This window comes from Oncorhynchus kisutch, linkage group LG20 (genome assembly GCF_002021735.2).
Source record: "Oncorhynchus kisutch isolate 150728-3 linkage group LG20, Okis_V2, whole genome shotgun sequence".
NCBI lineage: Eukaryota > Metazoa > Chordata > Actinopteri > Salmoniformes > Salmonidae > Oncorhynchus > Oncorhynchus kisutch.
Genome location: NC_034193.2, coordinates 51,934,562 through 51,951,687, shown reverse-complemented (window position 1 = coordinate 51,951,687; position 17,126 = coordinate 51,934,562). Strand labels below are relative to the sequence as shown.

The window sequence follows — 17,126 nt, the reverse complement described above, 5'->3', positions numbered from 1 at the left end:
GAATATCCATCCCCACAGCAAAGTGATGAAGGCAGTCTAGCATACTGTACAGTCTAGCTGACACAGAGCAATATGAAAGGTATGGTCTAGCTGACACAGAGCAATATGAAAGGTATGGTCTAGCTGACACAGAGCAATATGAAAGGTATGGTCTAGCTGACACAGAGCAATATGAAAGGTATGGTCTAGCTGACACAGAGCAATATGAAAGGTATGGTCTAGCTGACACAGAGCAATATGAAAGGTATGGTCTAGCTGACACAGAGCAATATGAAAGGTATGGTCTAGCTGACACAGAGCAATATGAAAGGTATGGTCTAGCTGACACAGAGCAATATGAAAGGTATGGTCTAGCTGACACAGAGCAATATGAAAGGTATGGTCTAGCTGACACAGAGCAATATGAAAGGTATGGTCTAGCTGACACAGAGCAATATGAAAGGTATGGTCTAGCTGACACAGAGCAATATGAAAGGTATGGTCTAGCTGACACAGAGCAATATGAAAGGTATGGTCTAGCTGACACAGAGCAATATGAAAGGTATGGTCTAGCTGACACAGAGCAATATGAAAGGTATGGTCTAGCTGACACAGAGCAATATGAAAGGTATGGTCTAGCTGACACAGAGCAATATGAAAGGTATGGTCTAGCTGACACAGAGCAATATGAAAGGTATGGTCTAGCTGACTGGCCTGTACAACCCAGGGCTCTGACTGATCATATAAATAATGCTTCTTCCTGCATGAGAAAAGGAAGTACGCTATAGATCCTGGGCACAAGGCCAAATGGCACCCTACTCATTTAGTGCACTACTTTTGATCCTGTGGTCAAAAGTAGTGCACTATATAGGGAATAATTTGTCATTTGGGACACAGATTCTGGGGGATTGAGATGCAGGAGGCCTGCCATATTGCAGTAGAGTGGATTTTTAATTTGAGCGGTGTGCTCTGAGAAGCATTACAAATATCTTCTGCGTGACTGCAATGCACCACTTATCTCTCAGTGCAATTGTTCTGACTAGGCATAGTTGTCTGGTTCTTAATGATAAGCCATAGGATGGACTGAGTTAACATGAAGTATTCTCACTATTTCTATCAAAATACTGTAATCAAATCTTATTTTAAATATAGCATTTAACATAGGAATTTGTATCTTTTAGTTATCCAATATAACATTAAACAAAAAAACAACAATTCGAATTACTTTGTATTAAAATATATACAACATTGTGTACAATAACAAAATACCTCAATGTAAACAATGTAAAACTATAAAAAACGTTCAAGTACAAAATATCAAACTACCCATTCTACATCATCCCCACACCAGTCTAAAGCAGCGATTGATCTGTCAGAAATATATTACTTCTACTGAAGTAGGAAACTACAGATGAAAGCCATGTTTCTCTCAGTCTATCTACATGACAAAGAAAGCTGGTTTCTCTGATAAGATGTGGATGAGCAGGTTTATCTGAGATTGAAAAAAATATAAAACTACTAGATAGCAAACTACCCAAATTATACATCATGTACTTGACCAGTACTGCCCAATCCTAATGTACCACACTACACTTATATAAATACTGTTTTTATTTGGACAGGTTTGTCCCAGATAAGGACCATACACCTTTCTATCCATAGTACTAAACTAGCAGGTTTCTCACAAATGGAAAATATTAAAAAAACGTTCTACATAATCACCGTACCAGTTGGTAAACCAAAAGTAACCACCAGCTACTGACCATACAAACATTTCAGCCATGTTTCTCTGTCTCTCTATAGTACTAAACTAGCAGGTTTCTCAGCGATGGACAGCAGGTGTCTCCTAGCCGGGTCATTGACATCCCAGAGCCTCTGGAACTCGGAGATGAACGGCAGGACTAGGTCTGGTTCCTCCGTGACCAGGATGTTCTCCTTGTTGCTCTGGATGGCTGTCAGCGTCCAGTTCAGGGAGCCGGTGATTAGGCGCCGGCCGTCCACCACTGCGAACTTGTGGTGCATGTGGACGGCGCCGGAGTCACACCTCACACAGATGCCTGGGGAATGGAAGGGGAATACACAGGATGAGAGAGGCCATGCTATATTAGGAATATAGTCACAGTTGTGGTGCATTGTGGTGGAGTCACACCTCCCACAGAGTTGGACCTCACAGAGATTCCAAATAGAGAGCGGTTTGCTGATGTCAACATTGTGAACAGAGTGTCCCATGATGGCTCTGGGGTTGTGGTATGGACAGTCATAAGCTACAGACAATGAACACAATTGCATTTTATTGATGGCACTTTGAAGGCACAGAGATACTGAGGCACATTTTCGTGCCATTCATCTGCCACCAACACCTCATGTTTCAGCATGATAATGCACGGCCCCATGTCACAAGGATCTGTACACAATTCCTGGATACGGAAAATTTCCCAGTTCTTCCATGGCCTGCATACTCACCAGACGTGTCACTTATTGAGCACGTGTACGACAGCGTGTTCCAGTTCCCGTTAATATCCAGCAACTTCGCACAGCCATTGAAGAGGAGTGGGACAACATTCCACAGGCCACAATCAATAGACTGATCAACTCTATGTGAAGGAGATGTGTCGCACTGCATGAGGCAAATGGTGGTCACACCAGATAATGACATTTTATTTTATCTATGCCCCTACCTTTCTTTAAGGTATCTGTGACCAACAGATACATATCTGTTTTCCAAGTCATGTGAAATCCATAGATTAGGGACTAATGAATTTATTTCAATTGACTGATTTCCTTATATGAACTGTAACTCAGTAAAATCTTTGAAATTGTTGCATGATGCGTTTATATTTTTGTTCAGTGTAGCTCCGGTAAAATATGTCTTTAGTTTTGAACGGGTTGAGCTAGAGAAGAGTGGTTTTTCTGCATTGTGTAGGTGGAAGTTGTGCAACCACAGACACAAAGCCATGCTCCATTGGTTTCTATGGCAGGGGCTTTGATACAGCTAGCCCAATCAGATTTGCCTGTGCTAATGGTTCTCGTGGGAGAAGTAAATTGATACAAAATGACTTTGCTTGTGATGCTCGCCCCTCAAATGATTCAAATGTAGCCTAACCACAGCCTGAGCACACAGGACTTGAAACCACAATACAGATGTAACCATGTGCTATTCAATGTATTTATCAGAGCTGCATTGGTGCTCCCAAGTCTAAATTCCATGTGCAAATCCACAGGTTTCTGACTCGTCTGTGCTTGTGCTGGCAAGCCCACTAGGGCCAGACCACACTTGCAACATATTCTATCATCCCTCTGACTGCGTTCCAAATGGCGTTCCTATTCTCCTAAATGGCGTTCTGAATGCGTTCCTATTCTCTATATAGTAGGTCTGCCCAATTCATCGAATTCACATCTAAATATTACCATATCGCAAGAGATCCATGTCGCATGCAATATTTTTTCATCTCAGCCTTGTGTAGTGTTTGTTTTTAAAGTTTACTCTGTGATTTGTCTCCTCTTGCGGCTGCTTCCCACACACACCAAGCTCCGCCCCGCCATTAGATTCACTTAGTTCGCATGCTGTTCTTTTAAGTCAACCGATTGTTCCAAACAAGAACATTTTGCTTTCCACTTTTCTTCTTAACGTAAATCATTCCATTTCTATGATTCCAACAGTCCGCCCAAGAGTTTGATCTATATCACATGTCAAATAGCAATCACAGTATTTGGTTAAAAACCTGTTTTATTCACAATTAGCTTTTCTGCCCACATCTTGCAGCCCTACACTAGTTCTGACCAAAAAGTAGCGTACTATATAGGGAATAGGGTGCCATTTGAGATGCACACACTATCTATGCATTATGAGCATGGACAGTGTGTAACTGACTACACTGAAGAAGTTGGGAGTGCAGAGCAGCATGATAAAACCACATTGTAAATCACATGAATTATGATTAGGCTATAACCAGGAACCAGGAACCATTCTGGGATCTAGTTATAAATCTCCAGCAATAACTTTATTGACTGAATTGATTGATCAATAAGATCAAGTAACTTCAGTCTCTGCATTATCGCCCCCCCCCCCCCCTTAGAGAGCTATTTATAACTCAGAAATGTCCAGATCAACTAGCCCATGTCAGCTAATGTTTTTTTAACTAGGTTTTTTAGCCCATAGATTTTGTTGTAATGTTTGAGTCACACAAAAATGACATGAATACATATTAGAAAAGGCAAAATGTAAAATGTTCTCCCCGTCAACAAGAGGTGTGTGAACAGTGTGTCATGAACAGTGCTTGTTCCCATAGAAATAGACATGGCGCGTGGGATGTCCCCCAATGCTGGAAGGGGGGCCGGAGTGAAAAACTTTGGGAACCCCTGGCCCAACCTGTTTTGCCGATGAGTGATGTCAGTGCATAGGGGGATTGTACATAGCTAGGTGGTAGGTTCCAATATCTGCTTTAGGATTGGGCCTCTGCCATCAGCCTACCTGCTCTGCGGATGGCCCCTATCTGGGAGCCGGTGATGAGGGTGTAGTCCATGTCAGTGAGGATACGGATGGGGATGCCCCTGGTGTGGAGGGCCAGCACAGCCCGGCTCAGGTCCAGGTTGGTGAAGGCGAACACACACAGGTCCAAGGAGGAGGAGGCAGACAGGATGTGGACCAGGAGACGGGTGAAGGAGGTGTTGATGTTGTGGGGTAAAGGACAGGGGCAGGGGCTGGAGGGGGGGATGGGGAAAGAGGGAGGAAAGAGAAAGAAGGGGAGAGGGAAAGAGGAGGGGAAGATGATGGGGACAGGGGAAGATGATGGGGGACAGAGGAGAGGAGGATAAGAGGGAGAGGAAAGGGAGAGAGAGGAGTTACTGTGGAAGGTGTATCTACTGTATAGTAGTCACTCATTGAATCATTATTCCTATCCCATAGCAAAACATCTCAAATCAACAGAAAGGCTATCAAAAAAAAGCCACATTCTTGGAGACATTGGATAGATATATTATTAATGAATATGATGGTGAGTAGTTAATGTTGACTGTACTGGCATCCCAAGTGGTACCCTAGGGCACTAGTATGCACTACTGGGTCACTACAGGGCCCTGGTAAAAGGTGCCATTTGGAACGCATTCTATTACTTACAATGGTGAGTTAGGAGTGAAGAGACGCTCCGTGCAGGCGACCTTTGTAGGGAAAAAGAAGACTTCTTTCAGGGGGCCTCTGGATATTTTCCGGGGCCAGAGGCGACAGAAGAGCCAGCCCAACCACTCCACACTGAGAGTGAGGGCCACAGCCCCCAGACCCACGATCTTCACCATCTGAACCACTGACATCTGTGGGCAGCGGGAGAAGTTGTCATGAAAATGTTGAATGGAAGCGCTAAATTACATACAGTAGGCCTTCCCACCTTTTCCCCTGCCTTTCAGCTCTTGGTTAGGATTAGCCTAGCTAGGGTGAAGTCTTGACAGCTAATGATAGTTGAGGTCTGTTGGATATGCAAAACAGCAATTAACTTGTGAACGGAGCTCGTTTTCACCAGCTTTATAAGGACAATGACATCGCTAGCAAATAATGGACCACTGCTGCAGCCCGGTGCAGAGGCTATAGTAACTTCGATAGTTAGCCAGCTAAATTAGTTTATTAGTCAGGGCTATCTTATCTCTGCAAGTCTGAGCTACCTTCATGCAGTCGCTATTTTTGTAAGCCCACTTTCTCAGTTCATACATGCTGTGTGCTAGAATGTACTCTTATTTGAAACCACTTTAGCTACCTTGACTTTTTTCACCGTCGAGCATCTGTTTTCACGATGGACTTTTAATTGAGTGGACTTCAAAGACGAACGTCGACCAGTGCTCTAGAGCTGTCAATCAATTTAAAACTCGCGGGATATTTGCAACGTTTCAACCAATCAGTGGACAGTTGTTAAAACGGTTGAACAGGTATTATTATTGTAATGAATTTAATGAAACAGCAGGGAGCAGGTCTCGAACCCTCGACCTTCTAGCCCGAGGTTCGGCGCGCTATCGACTGTGACGCAAAAGCATGCTCAAACGGCAGAGTCGATTTCCGCGCTTATAAACCCAGGGTCGTTACATTATTTTGTGAAACGTATGATGTAGAAAGAGGGGTTGTTTGACAGGGTCAGAGAGGTTGGATGGGGATGATGGGATTAGTGAGGTTTGTAGGGAATCATTTTATTGTATTAGAAATACAGGGTTAGTTAAGAGAATATAGTGGTGGAGATAGGTCGTGAAAGGATTCGCACACCTGTACAGTTGGTGTATGTGTATGCACTTATCAGTTGGTTGTGATTCGCAAATAAAACTTAAAGAAGACAAAGAAGAAGATGACGACAGTTGTTCATGTTAACATCCGGTTCTGAAGGCGATCTCAGGGGGAAAAATGGCGGAAGCAGATGTTCTGTTTGAATCAGATGGCGTGTCGAGTGGAGATGAGAATCATTTGATTACAGTGACGAATGCAAACGGAAATAAGAGAAGTAAAGTGGTAGTGGAACCTAGTAAATCCAAATCTAGTTCTGAGTATTTTTTGGTTGGAATATGGGTTTTGGCTCGAGGTTGTTTCCTGGGAGATCCGTTTGAAGTCTCTATTAAAATTGTGGATGCGTTGGATGAGGTGGCGTCGATGAGTGTTATCAATGGTGTTATCTCTGTGGTGGCGCTAGAAGTAAATGCAAAGGATATACATGAAGTATTGGGTCAAGTGGTTGGTGCACAACGACGGACCCTCGTTGAAAGATGGGGTGCGGAAACCCACTCCATCCAGCCATTCTATTGTGTGTGGTTTAAAAAAAATTAAGAGTCTCCCTTCTCACGTGTATTTGGGTTATATGGGATTTCCGTGCAAGAGCTTTCATGCCCAAACACATGCAGTGTGATAAATATAAATTATTTGGCCATGTGTCAAGTGTATGTGGACGGGAGGTGTATTCTATGCCAGTTGAGCCTAAATGCTGCAATTGTGGTGGTGAACATGCACCCGAATTTCTGAAGTGTCCTGTTAGGGTGAATGATGAGACGTATGGGCAAGAATAAGGGCTGTCCAGAATGTATCTGGAGGCATTGAGACGAGTGGAAGGAGTGAACTTGAAGAAGTAATTGTAGTAGTAGAAACAATATGTCCGTGTTAACAGAGGGATCATGACATTTTGCATATTAAGGTGGACTTTATAGCATTTATTACTTTGGTTTTCAACTACACAGCACAAACGGAGAGGAAATCGGAGAAAATAGGCATCTTTGTGTGTGTGCCTGGGCATTTCTGGGGACTCAGTGGGACTGTTTGTGTGTTTTGTTTCAATATTCCGTACATTAGGTGGCGGCAATACACCAATAGGTGTAGTTTGCCGTAACTTTAAAGAAGAAGAAGAACTTCCGGTTCTCCTTGCTTGATTTCTTCACTAAAAAGCCGGAGTGTGGTCTTAGGAAAGGTAGCTAAACAAATACATGGTTTAATGGAAAAATGATATAATATAAGCTAGCTTGATTATATATAATGTTGTTCTTTCCATTATTAATAACGAACCATTCGGTTTCATGATACTATACCATCGGCAAGGAAAGATGTTGGAGAGTTGACTGAGTTTATGACAACAACACACGTTGTTGTTGTAGTAGCTAAACTAGCTAGCTACATGCACCTAGCTAGCTAGCAGGATTATATTGTTAATTTACAGTTTACTAAACGTTGAGTTGATTGAACGACTGCGATCCATTCCGTTACAAAATTGCATTATTTGTTTTTGATGTACATTTGCTCCACAGAGTTTAGCCAACTATATAGCTAACGTTACTGTACACGTGAAGACTACCTAATATGGGTCGCCGCAAGTCCAAGAGAAAGCCCCCCCCAAAGAAGAAGCTTACTGGAAATTTGGACACTCAATTCACCTGTCCGTTCTGCAATCACGAAAAGTCATGTGATGTGAAAATGTAAGTAACAAAGTACAGTATATTAAGTGTATATATACTCCCGTTCAGAAGTTTGGGGTCACTTAGAAATGTTATTGTTTTTTAATGAAAAACACATTTTTTTTGTCATTTAAAATAACATCAAATTGATCAGAAATACAGTGTAGACATTGTTAATGTCTGATTTTTGTAAACGTCTGATTTTTAAAAATAGAATAGCTACATAGGTGTACAGAGGCCCATTATCAGCAACCATCACTCCAATGGCACGTTGTGTTAGCTAATCCAAGTTTTTATAATTTTTAAAGGCTTATTGATCATTGGAAAACCCTTTTATGTTAGCACAGCTGAAAACTGTTGTCCTGATTATAAAAGCAATATAACCGGCCTTCTTTAGACTTGTTGAGTATCTGGAGCATCAGTATTTGTGGGTTCGATTACAGGCTCAAAATGGCTAGAAACAAATAACTTTCTTCTGAAACTCATCAGTCTAGTCTTGTTCTGAGAAATGAACAAGTTCCACAGACATGTGACTAACATAAATGGAATAATGTGTCCAGTCAGTATCTGGTATGGCCACCAGCTGCATTAAGTACTGCAGGGCATCTCCCCCTCATGGACTGCACCAGATGATGCTGTGACATTCCGTCCCAGACCATGGCGGACCCCCCTCCTCCAAATCGATCCCGCTCCAGAGTACAGGCCTCGGTGTAACGCTCATTCCTTCGATGATAAATGCGAATCCGACCATCACCCCTGGTGAGACAAAACTGTGACTCGTCACTGAAGAGCAGTTTTTGCCAGTCCTGTCCGGTCCAGCGACGGTGGGTTTGTGCCCATAGGTGACATTGTTGCCAGTGATGTCTGGTGAGGACCTGCCTTACAACAGGCCTACAAGCCCTCATTCCAGCCTCTCTCAGCCTATTGCGGGCAGTCTGAGCACTGATGGAGGGATTGTGCATTCCTGGTGTAACTCGGGCAGTTGTCGTTGCCATCCTGTACCTGTCCTGCAGGTGTGATGTTCGGCTGTACTGATCCTGTGCAGGTGTTGTTACACGTTGTCTGCCACTGCGAGGATGATCAGCTGTCTGTCCTGTCTCCCTGTAGCGCTGTCTTAGGTGTCTCACAGTACAGACATTGCAATTTATTGCCCTGGCCACATCTGCAGTCCTCATCCCTCCTTGCAGCATGCCTAAGGCACGTTCACGCAGATGAGCAGGGACCCTGGGCATCTTTCTTTTGGTGTTTTTCAGAGTCGGTAGAAAGGCCTCTTTTAGTGTCCTAAGTTTTCCTAACTGTGACCTTAATTGCCTACCTTCTGTAAGCTGTTAGTGTCTTAATGACCGTTCCACAGGTGCATGTTCATTAATTGTTTATGGTTTTATTTATTTTATTTTACCTTTATTTAACCAGGTAGGCAAGTTGAGAACAAGTTCTCATTTACAATTGGTTCATTGAACAAGCATGGGAAACAGTGTTTAAACCCATTACAATGAAGTTCTGTGAAGTTATTTGGATTTTTACGAATGACCTTTGAAAGGCAGGGTCCTGAAAAGGCGACTTTTTTTGTTTGTTGCTGAGTTTATATATGCATACTTTTCTTTATTTTTACCATTTTCTACATTGTGGAATAACAGTGATGACATCAAAACTATGAAATAACACATGGAATCATGTGGTAGCCAAAAAAGTGAACAAATCGAAATATATTTTAGATTCTTCAAAGTAGCCACACTTTGCGTTGATGCTTTGCACACTCTTGGCACTTAAACAAATCAAAATATATGAGATTTTTCAAACACTTTTTTGGGGTACTACATGATTCCATGTGTTATATCGTAGTTTTGATGTCTTCACTATTATTCTACAATGTAGAAAATATGAAAAATAAAGAAAAAACCCTGGAATGAGTAGGTGTCCAAACTTTTGATTGGTACTATGTAGAGGTTGACCGATTTTATATATATTTTTCAATACCGATAATTGGAGGACCCCCCAAAAAATATAATTTTTTAAATGTATTTGTAATAATGACAATTACAACGATACTGAATGAACAGTGAACACTTTTATTTTAACTTAATATAATGCATAAATAAAATCAATTTAGTCTCAAATAAATAATGAAACATGCTCAATTTGGTTTAAATAATACAAAAACACAGTGTTGGAGAAGAAAGTAAAAGTGCAATATGTGCCATGTAAAAAGCATATGAAAGCTGGTGGTTCAATATTCCCAGTTCTTCAATATTCCCAGTTATGAAGTTTTAGGTTGTATTTATTATTAGGAATTATAACGTGTCAACTATTTCTCTCTATACCATTTGTATTTCATATACCTTTGTCTATTGTATGTTCTAATAGGCACTTTAGTATTGCCAGCCTAATCTCAGGAGTGGATAGGCTTGATGTCATAAACAGCGCTGTGATTCAAGTATTGCCAAGAGCTGCTGGCAAACGCAGTAAAGTGCGTTTGTGAAAAAAAAGATTAGATCCCAGGGAAATTCGGAACTAATTGCTTAAAATGTAGATACCTGCCTACCACAGCTCAGTCAGTCTGCTCTATCAAGTATCAAATCATAAACTTAATTATAGTATAATAAACACATAAATACGAGTCTTTGGTCATTAATATGGTCAAATCCGGAAACTATAATTTCAAAAACAAAACGTTTATTTCAGTGAAATACAAAGCGTTCCCTATTTTATCAGACGGGTGGCAACCATAAGTCTTTATATTGCTGTTACATTGCACAACCTTCAATGCTATGTCATAATTATGTAACATTCTTGCAAATTAGTTCGCAATGAGCCATATATATACTTCTGTGTATTGATTTTAAGAAAGGCATTGATGTTTAGGGTTAGGTACATTCGTGCAATGATTTTGCTTTTTTGGTGAGTGTGCTTTTGTTAAATCATCCCCCGTTTGGCGAAGTAGGCTGTGATTCGATGATAAATTAACAGGCACCGCATTGATTATATGCAACGCAGGGCAAGCTAGTAAACTACACATGGTTGATGATATTACTAGGTTAACTAGTGGTTATGTGAGGATTGATTGTTTTTATAAGAAGTTTAATGCTAGCTAGCAACTTACCTTGGCTACTTGCTGCACTCGCGTAACAGGTGGTCAGCCTGCCACGTTTCCTCGTGCAGTGCAATGTAATCGGCCATAATCGTCGTCCAAAAATGCAGATGACCCATTTCTATAATGAAAACTTGAAATCGGCCATACCTATTAATCGGTCGACCTCTAGTAGTGTGTGTGTATACATTGATGGAAGCTACAATCTATCTGCAATATTAAAGCTGATCTGTTCCCTAAAGAAAAAATAAATAAAGAACAGTATGGCTATCTCCCAAATGGCAAATCAAAAGAGAACCATCGCGCTCTTCCAAAGGTTTGACTGGTGCGTAAAACCTGCAAATTCAGTAAAGGAAGAGGTGTAATGGGTTAGCACAAAAAAATATGTTGCAGAAAGCTTCATTGTTCAATGTTTTACATTTTTTACTGCATCAAGGATAGCATACATAGACGTTACCTCTCAAATGGCACCCTATTCCATACATACTTTGACCAGAACCCTATGTGCCCTGGTCAAAAGCACACAACGTGACCATAAGTATGTGGACACCTGCTTGTCGAACATCACATTCCAAAATCAATGGGCATTAATATGGAGTTGGTCCACTCCTTTTCTGCTATAACAGCCTACACTCTTTTGAAAAGGCTTTCCACTAGATGTTGGAGCACTGCTGTGGGGCCTGGCTTGCTCGGCTTTCCAAATCATCCTAAAGGTGTTCGATGGGGTTGAGGTCAGGGCTTTGTGCAGGCCAGTCAAGTTCTTCCACACAGATCTCGACAAACCATTTCTGTATGGACCTCACTTTGTGCACGAGGGCATTGTCATGCTGAAACAGGAAAGGGCCTTCCCTAAACTGTTGCCACAAAGTTGGAAGCACAGAATCGTCTAGAATGTCATTGTATTCTGTAGCATTAAGATTTCCCTTCACTGGAACTAAGGGGCCTAGCACAAACCATGGAAAAACAGCCCCAGACTATTATTCCTCCTCCACCGAACTTTACAGTTATCACTATGCATTGGGGCAGGTAGCGTTCTCCTGGCATCGACCAAACCCAGATTAGCCTGTTGGACTGCAGACGGTGAAGCATGATTCATCACTCCAGAGAACGTGTTTCCACTGCTCCAGAGTCCCAATTGCGGCGTGCTTTACACCACTCCAGCCGACACTTGGCATTGTGCATGGTGATCTTAGGCTTCTGTGCAGCTGCTTGGCAATGGAAACATTTCATGAAGCTCCCGACGAACAGTTCTTGTTGCTTCAAGTGGCAGTTTGGGACTCTGTAGTGAGTGTTGCAACCGAGGACAGATGGGTTTTACACGCTTCAGCACTCGGTGGTCCCGTTCTGTGAACTTGTGTGACCTACCACTTTGCGGCAGAGCGGTTGTTGCTCCTAGATGTTTCCACTTCACATTAACAGCACTTTCAGTTGACCAGGGCAGTTCATGCAGGGCAGAATTTGGACAAACTGACTTGTTGGAAAGGTGGAATCCTATGGCGGTGCCATCTTTAAAGTCACTGAGCTCTTCAGTAAGGCCATTCTACTGCCACTGTTTGTCTATGGAGATTGCATGGCTGTGTGCTCAATTTTATACACCTGTCAGTGACTGGTGTGGCTGAAATAGCCAAATCTACTAATTCAAAGGGATATCCACATACTTGTGTGTAATGTTATATATTTTAGTGTAGTTCTCTAGGAGGTACTGCTGTAGCTCTGACATTTTAATGATGCAACTATTTATTAATACTTTGTTTAAACTTTTGATGTTCTTGTATTGCCAACAGGGAAAGGACCAGAAATACTGGGATAATATCATGCACAGTTTGCCTGGAGGAGTTCCAAACCCCCATTACCTGTATCCTTTGAAGTCTATTCAACTCACACAACAGCTATTGTTCTCATAATCACATTGAGCATGTTTACATGCACACTAATAATTTGATATTAAACTGCAGAACGACAGATGTTTACCTTGTCAGCTCGGGGATTCGATCTTGCAACCTTTCGGTTACTAGTCCAACGCTTTAACCACTAGGCTACCTGCTGCCCCATATGCAGTTTTTATAAAAACTGTTCTTCACTTTGTACATGACAAAGTAGCCCGACGGTGGTGGATTCACAGACCTCCACGGACAAGGAGGGTGAAAAGATATCCATTATAATAAATAAATCTCTTATTTTGGTATGAGACCAAATTGGCTTTTATAAACATTTCATGAAATTCTACGTCATTTTACATCACTGGAGATGATCAGAATCTTTTGTTAATACCACAACAGAGCAGAGAACACCTGAGCGCATGCTGCAGCACCGGAGACGATCAGAATCTTTTGTTAATACCACAACAGAGCAGAGAACACCTGAGCGCATGCTGCAGCACCGGAGACGATCAGAATCTTTTGTTAATACCACAACAGAGCAGAGAACACCTGAGCGCATGCTGCAGCACCGGAGACGATCAGAATCTTTTGTTAATACCACAACAGAGCAGAGAACACCTGAGCGCATGCTGCAGCACCGGAGACGATCAGAATCTTTTGTTAATACCACAACAGAGCAGGACAACACCTGAGCGCATGCTGCAGCACCGGAGACGTTGTGATTTCTATACAGGCTATTGTTTAAAAAAAAGATAGACAACTTTAGTACTGTTCCAAACTTAAATTATTAACTGTAAATATTCAGCACAACTGAACTAGTCACTACGAAAGTATGGCCTGTGCATTTGTAAACTATTTTAATTTGGGAAACTATAATTTTCAAATATATTCTATTTTATTCCAAGATATTGTTACAAAATAGATGTGTGCAGACTGTGATTAGGGCATGGGAGTATAAGTTAAATTAACAGACTAGTTTCATAGCTCACCGCATGATCCTCAAACCAAAGACCAGCCAAACTCATCTTTCTAAACGTGAATTCCAAGGCACTGTAGAATGATTGCATAGCCTAATAAGGCATATTTTGTTTCGTAATTCTAAGTAATAATACAAAAATAATAATATTTGTTTATTTATTTTAAGTTAGTATGTTAATACTTTTGTTGCGGATCTCCCTCACATTTTTCAAATTGAGAACACGGGGCTGCATGGTCAAATTAATTCTGATAGGCCTAAATATTATTTATTTATAATGACCACAAGTCCCATAAACGATAGAATGACAAACTAAATCAATATGTAGTCTATAGCAGCCTATTGGTAGGTAGCCTAAATGGTGGTATTACTGTGTTTTTTTTTCTCTCTGGCGGTGGCATGAAGGATGAACTGTAGGCGTGTGTGTAGAGGCCCGTCGTTCGGAGGCGTGACCACTTTGAGAGGCCAAATCCGACGTGACAAAAACTTGACCAGGGTTCGCTAAAACGGCTGTCCTCAAAACAGTCTTGTACAAATGCACTTGAACTCGACCTACTGAGTGCTTAGCTTACAGAAACGTGCCCCCCTCTATTGCGTATGCAGACAAACTGATCCACCGCATGGACCTTTACCACGACACCAACGAGAGCTAGGATCCACATTCACAGCGTGTCCGTCACGATGGTCCTAACTCTACGGGCCCCAGAACGACACGAGGACCACTGCTGTCCTTTCAGCACCAAGATTCTAAGTGCTCAAAATCACTCTAGATGTAGCCGACAACTAATAGTCCTTCTCATCCCTTATTACAAATGGAAGATTATCACTTCTCACAATGGTGCTCGTTTAGTAACGTTAGAACAAAGCGAAGTCAATGTCTCGCAGGATCGCAATGTGTAATTCGTGTTTTACATAGCAGATCCGAATATAATGGCATATAGGCTGCTTTACCAGGCCTGTAATGTTACACCAGAAACACCTCTTCTGTCGTTTCTTATCTGAAGCTGAGTAGTGCACGCCGCAGGCAACGCTTTGATGCAAAATAACAAGAAATGTTAATATTTTAACACCATCTGCTTTCATTTGGTCACAAAACAGTAATTCAAGAAGATCTCAATTCATATTCCCATGAAACTGATTGAGATCAAATGATTGACAGGCAGTAAAACGTGAGGAATTACCGTTCACCATTGACCGTGATAATGGCCTACTTTGAAATGAGGTATGACTATCTTGGTGTTTGGGGTTATTAAACATTTGACATTTTCTTGAGACAAGACGTGTGGGCATATAGGCAGTTTTTAATCAAAGTATTATATTAATCTGACTATCCACAATAATCGCATTATTGTGTGCATGTAACCGTACTAGTTGATACGTAATCAATAAGGCTGCAGCAATTGTCATTTCCGAAGGATGTAATGCCCAATTCCAATGGGATTGGCTATTATGATAAGAATGTTGTATAGGTATTTTAACATCAGGAATGCTAACAGCACAGTTAGACTGTAAGTTGCTCTGGATAAGAGCATCTGATAAATGGCTCAAATGTAAATACACCAATGACTAGACAGTTGCATGCAAGTCACATTTACTCCAATCTCCTGTTGCTAACATTTTCTAGGTTGTGTGTATATAAGTTACATGTCCTTACCTTACTCTCTAAGATCTGTCAGAGCCTGTGGACGTGTACAGTGATTGGATAGACGCTTGTGAAGCAGCCAATCAGTAGCCCAGGCTCACCGGGGCGGAAGACCTCACGTTGGAACAGGAAGCTGATTTAGAGGTGGCGCTCGTCTGTTTCTCACCAATCACTGCCAGTCTTCAGCTCAAGATGATGGTCCCGTTCCAGGCCGACTACATTGCAGACGTCGCATTGCATCAACCAATAGTTGCCACGTCATCAACTGCTGTTGGGCATCATATTGCTGTGTCATGTGGTTAGCTGATATGTGAACCAACTATCCAGACGTTGTGAGATCTGGCAGATGCCTACAATGTAGTCAGCCTGGTAAGCAACCTCTGACCTTTACCTCACCGCACATCTCCCACACTAGTGACCTGGCGTCCACCGAGACTGTCCTGCGTAGCCATAGTTCAGTCCAGAGCCCTATATAGATTACGCCCCAAATGGCACCCCATTCCCTATGTAGGGCACTACTTTTGACCTGCTCCTGTAGGGCTCGGGTGGAAAGTAGTGCACAATATAGGGAATAGGGTTCCATGTGGGATGTGACCTTAGAGGTATATATGACTCTGGTTAAGTCAACCTATTCCCCTACTCACCGTTTTAATTCATACAGACTTCATTTTAGCGGTTAGTTGTCATGGCTCCTAGCTTACTGGTAGGATTATACAGTTAGTTGCTGCTCTTGGGTTAGTTTTTGTTTTACCACAATTCGTTTTTACTCTCCCCTGTGTACAGAGATACACAATACCACAGTGTACAGCAATACCATAGTGTTGGGTCATTCCATTGGGGTATATTCGGTGTAACTCTGAGTGTGTTTATGCAGAGTAAACTAGTGGGGTGTTCCAGAAAGTAGGATTGTTAAGTTAGCCAGCTAACTTTGATATGCAGTTAAATATATCTTTATTTTATATTTAGAAAGCTAAACTTGAATATGGGTTGTTGTTGGTTGTCAAGTCAATTATACCATGACGATTTCAAGTTGGATTTTGTTGGGACTGTTAGCTGGCTAAGTCATTGATCCTGCTTTCTGGAACAGTCTAAACTCTCAAGTGGTTTCTGAAATATTTTCTATGAATATCCCAGGTCCTTTTTCTTATTGTGAAAATGGTTACGGTATCTCCCTGAAGACATGTTGCACCATTCCTTTGTTAGAGAAAATGTACTAAAAGGGAGAGGTAGGATGGTACATAAACAGTAGGTCCAAATTAGTATTATTGATTTGATTATTTTAGTTTTTCAAATGATAAGAAAATTGCCAATGATTTGCAATTGGTTGCCCTTTGTAATATTGTAATGATTTTTATTTTCAATGTGACAAATTAAAAAGTGTTGTATTTTGACACCCACAATGAATGTGTCTGTGTCGATGGGTCTGAGAGTTAACCAGCAAAACTCTATAGTATATAGAGCATGTTTCTACTGGAGAGACATGCCGTTTCATTTCCTGATAATAGGCTAGCTAGAGGAAACCGCCAAACTGTACAGTTTACCACTAAAACCTTAACATTTTCCTCGTCATAACTCAGATGTGAGCACCGTGTGTGTATGTATGCCCCAATGCATTTGTGTGATTGTGTGCGTACCCATGGTTCTCAGCTGTGGATA

The 17,126-nt window shown here is 41.6% G+C and overlaps 2 protein-coding genes across 4 annotated transcripts; one reads left to right on the top strand and one right to left on the bottom strand.

Moving 5' to 3' along the window:
- Window positions 1-914: 914 nt before the first annotated feature.
- On the bottom strand, window positions 915-6,002 carry LOC109882520 (mitochondrial cardiolipin hydrolase-like). Of its 2 annotated transcripts, XM_031799169.1 has the most exons (5): window positions 5,724-5,928; window positions 5,361-5,438; window positions 5,096-5,286; window positions 4,451-4,680; window positions 915-2,036 (listed from the first exon to the last, which is right to left on the bottom strand). In XM_031799169.1, exons 3-5 carry the CDS (start codon window positions 5,284-5,286, stop codon window positions 1,777-1,779), a joined length of 681 nt encoding a protein of 226 aa, XP_031655029.1. In that variant the 5' UTR covers window positions 5,361-5,438; window positions 5,724-5,928; the 3' UTR covers window positions 915-1,776. The 2 variants fall into 2 exon arrangements, with proteins under 2 accessions (XP_031655029.1, XP_031655028.1); XM_031799168.1 differs by lacking the exon at window positions 5,361-5,438 and having other exon boundaries at window positions 5,724-6,002.
- Window positions 6,003-6,344: 342 nt separating this feature from the next.
- LOC109882521 (transcription elongation factor 1 homolog) lies at window positions 6,345-16,870 on the top strand. 2 transcript variants are annotated; one of them, XM_031799166.1, is made up of 5 exons: window positions 6,346-6,452; window positions 7,289-7,403; window positions 7,738-7,905; window positions 12,757-12,827; window positions 15,496-16,870. In XM_031799166.1, the coding sequence occupies exons 3-5, from the start codon at window positions 7,790-7,792 to the stop codon at window positions 15,558-15,560; spliced, it is 252 nt and encodes an 83-aa protein (XP_031655026.1). In that variant the 5' UTR covers window positions 6,346-6,452; window positions 7,289-7,403; window positions 7,738-7,789; the 3' UTR covers window positions 15,561-16,870. The 2 variants fall into 2 exon arrangements, with proteins under 2 accessions (XP_031655027.1, XP_031655026.1); XM_031799167.1 differs by having other exon boundaries at window positions 6,345-6,452; window positions 7,289-7,905.
- Window positions 16,871-17,126: the final 256 nt, after the last annotated feature.

Excerpts from the sequence above, each read along its gene's own strand:
- LOC109882520 (XM_031799168.1), bottom strand. The coding sequence starts at position 5,286 with ATGTCAGTGGTTCAGATGGTGAAGATCGTGGGTCTGGGGGCTGTGGCC. Across the intron at positions 4,681-5,095 it reads TTCACTCCTAACTCACCATT|CCCCTGCCCCTGTCCTTTAC; the intron begins GTAAGTAATAGA and ends CCCCCCCTCCAG. Across the intron at positions 2,037-4,450 it reads AGGGGCCATCCGCAGAGCAG|GCATCTGTGTGAGGTGTGAC; the intron begins GTAGGCTGATGG and ends TCCATTCCCCAG.
- LOC109882521 (XM_031799167.1), top strand. The coding sequence starts at position 7,790 with ATGGGTCGCCGCAAGTCCAAGAGAAAGCCCCCCCCAAAGAAGAAGCTT. Across the intron at positions 7,906-12,756 it reads AAGTCATGTGATGTGAAAAT|GGAAAGGACCAGAAATACTG; the intron begins GTAAGTAACAAA and ends TATTGCCAACAG. Across the intron at positions 12,828-15,495 it reads GTTCCAAACCCCCATTACCT|ATCTGTCAGAGCCTGTGGAC; the intron begins GTATCCTTTGAA and ends TTACTCTCTAAG.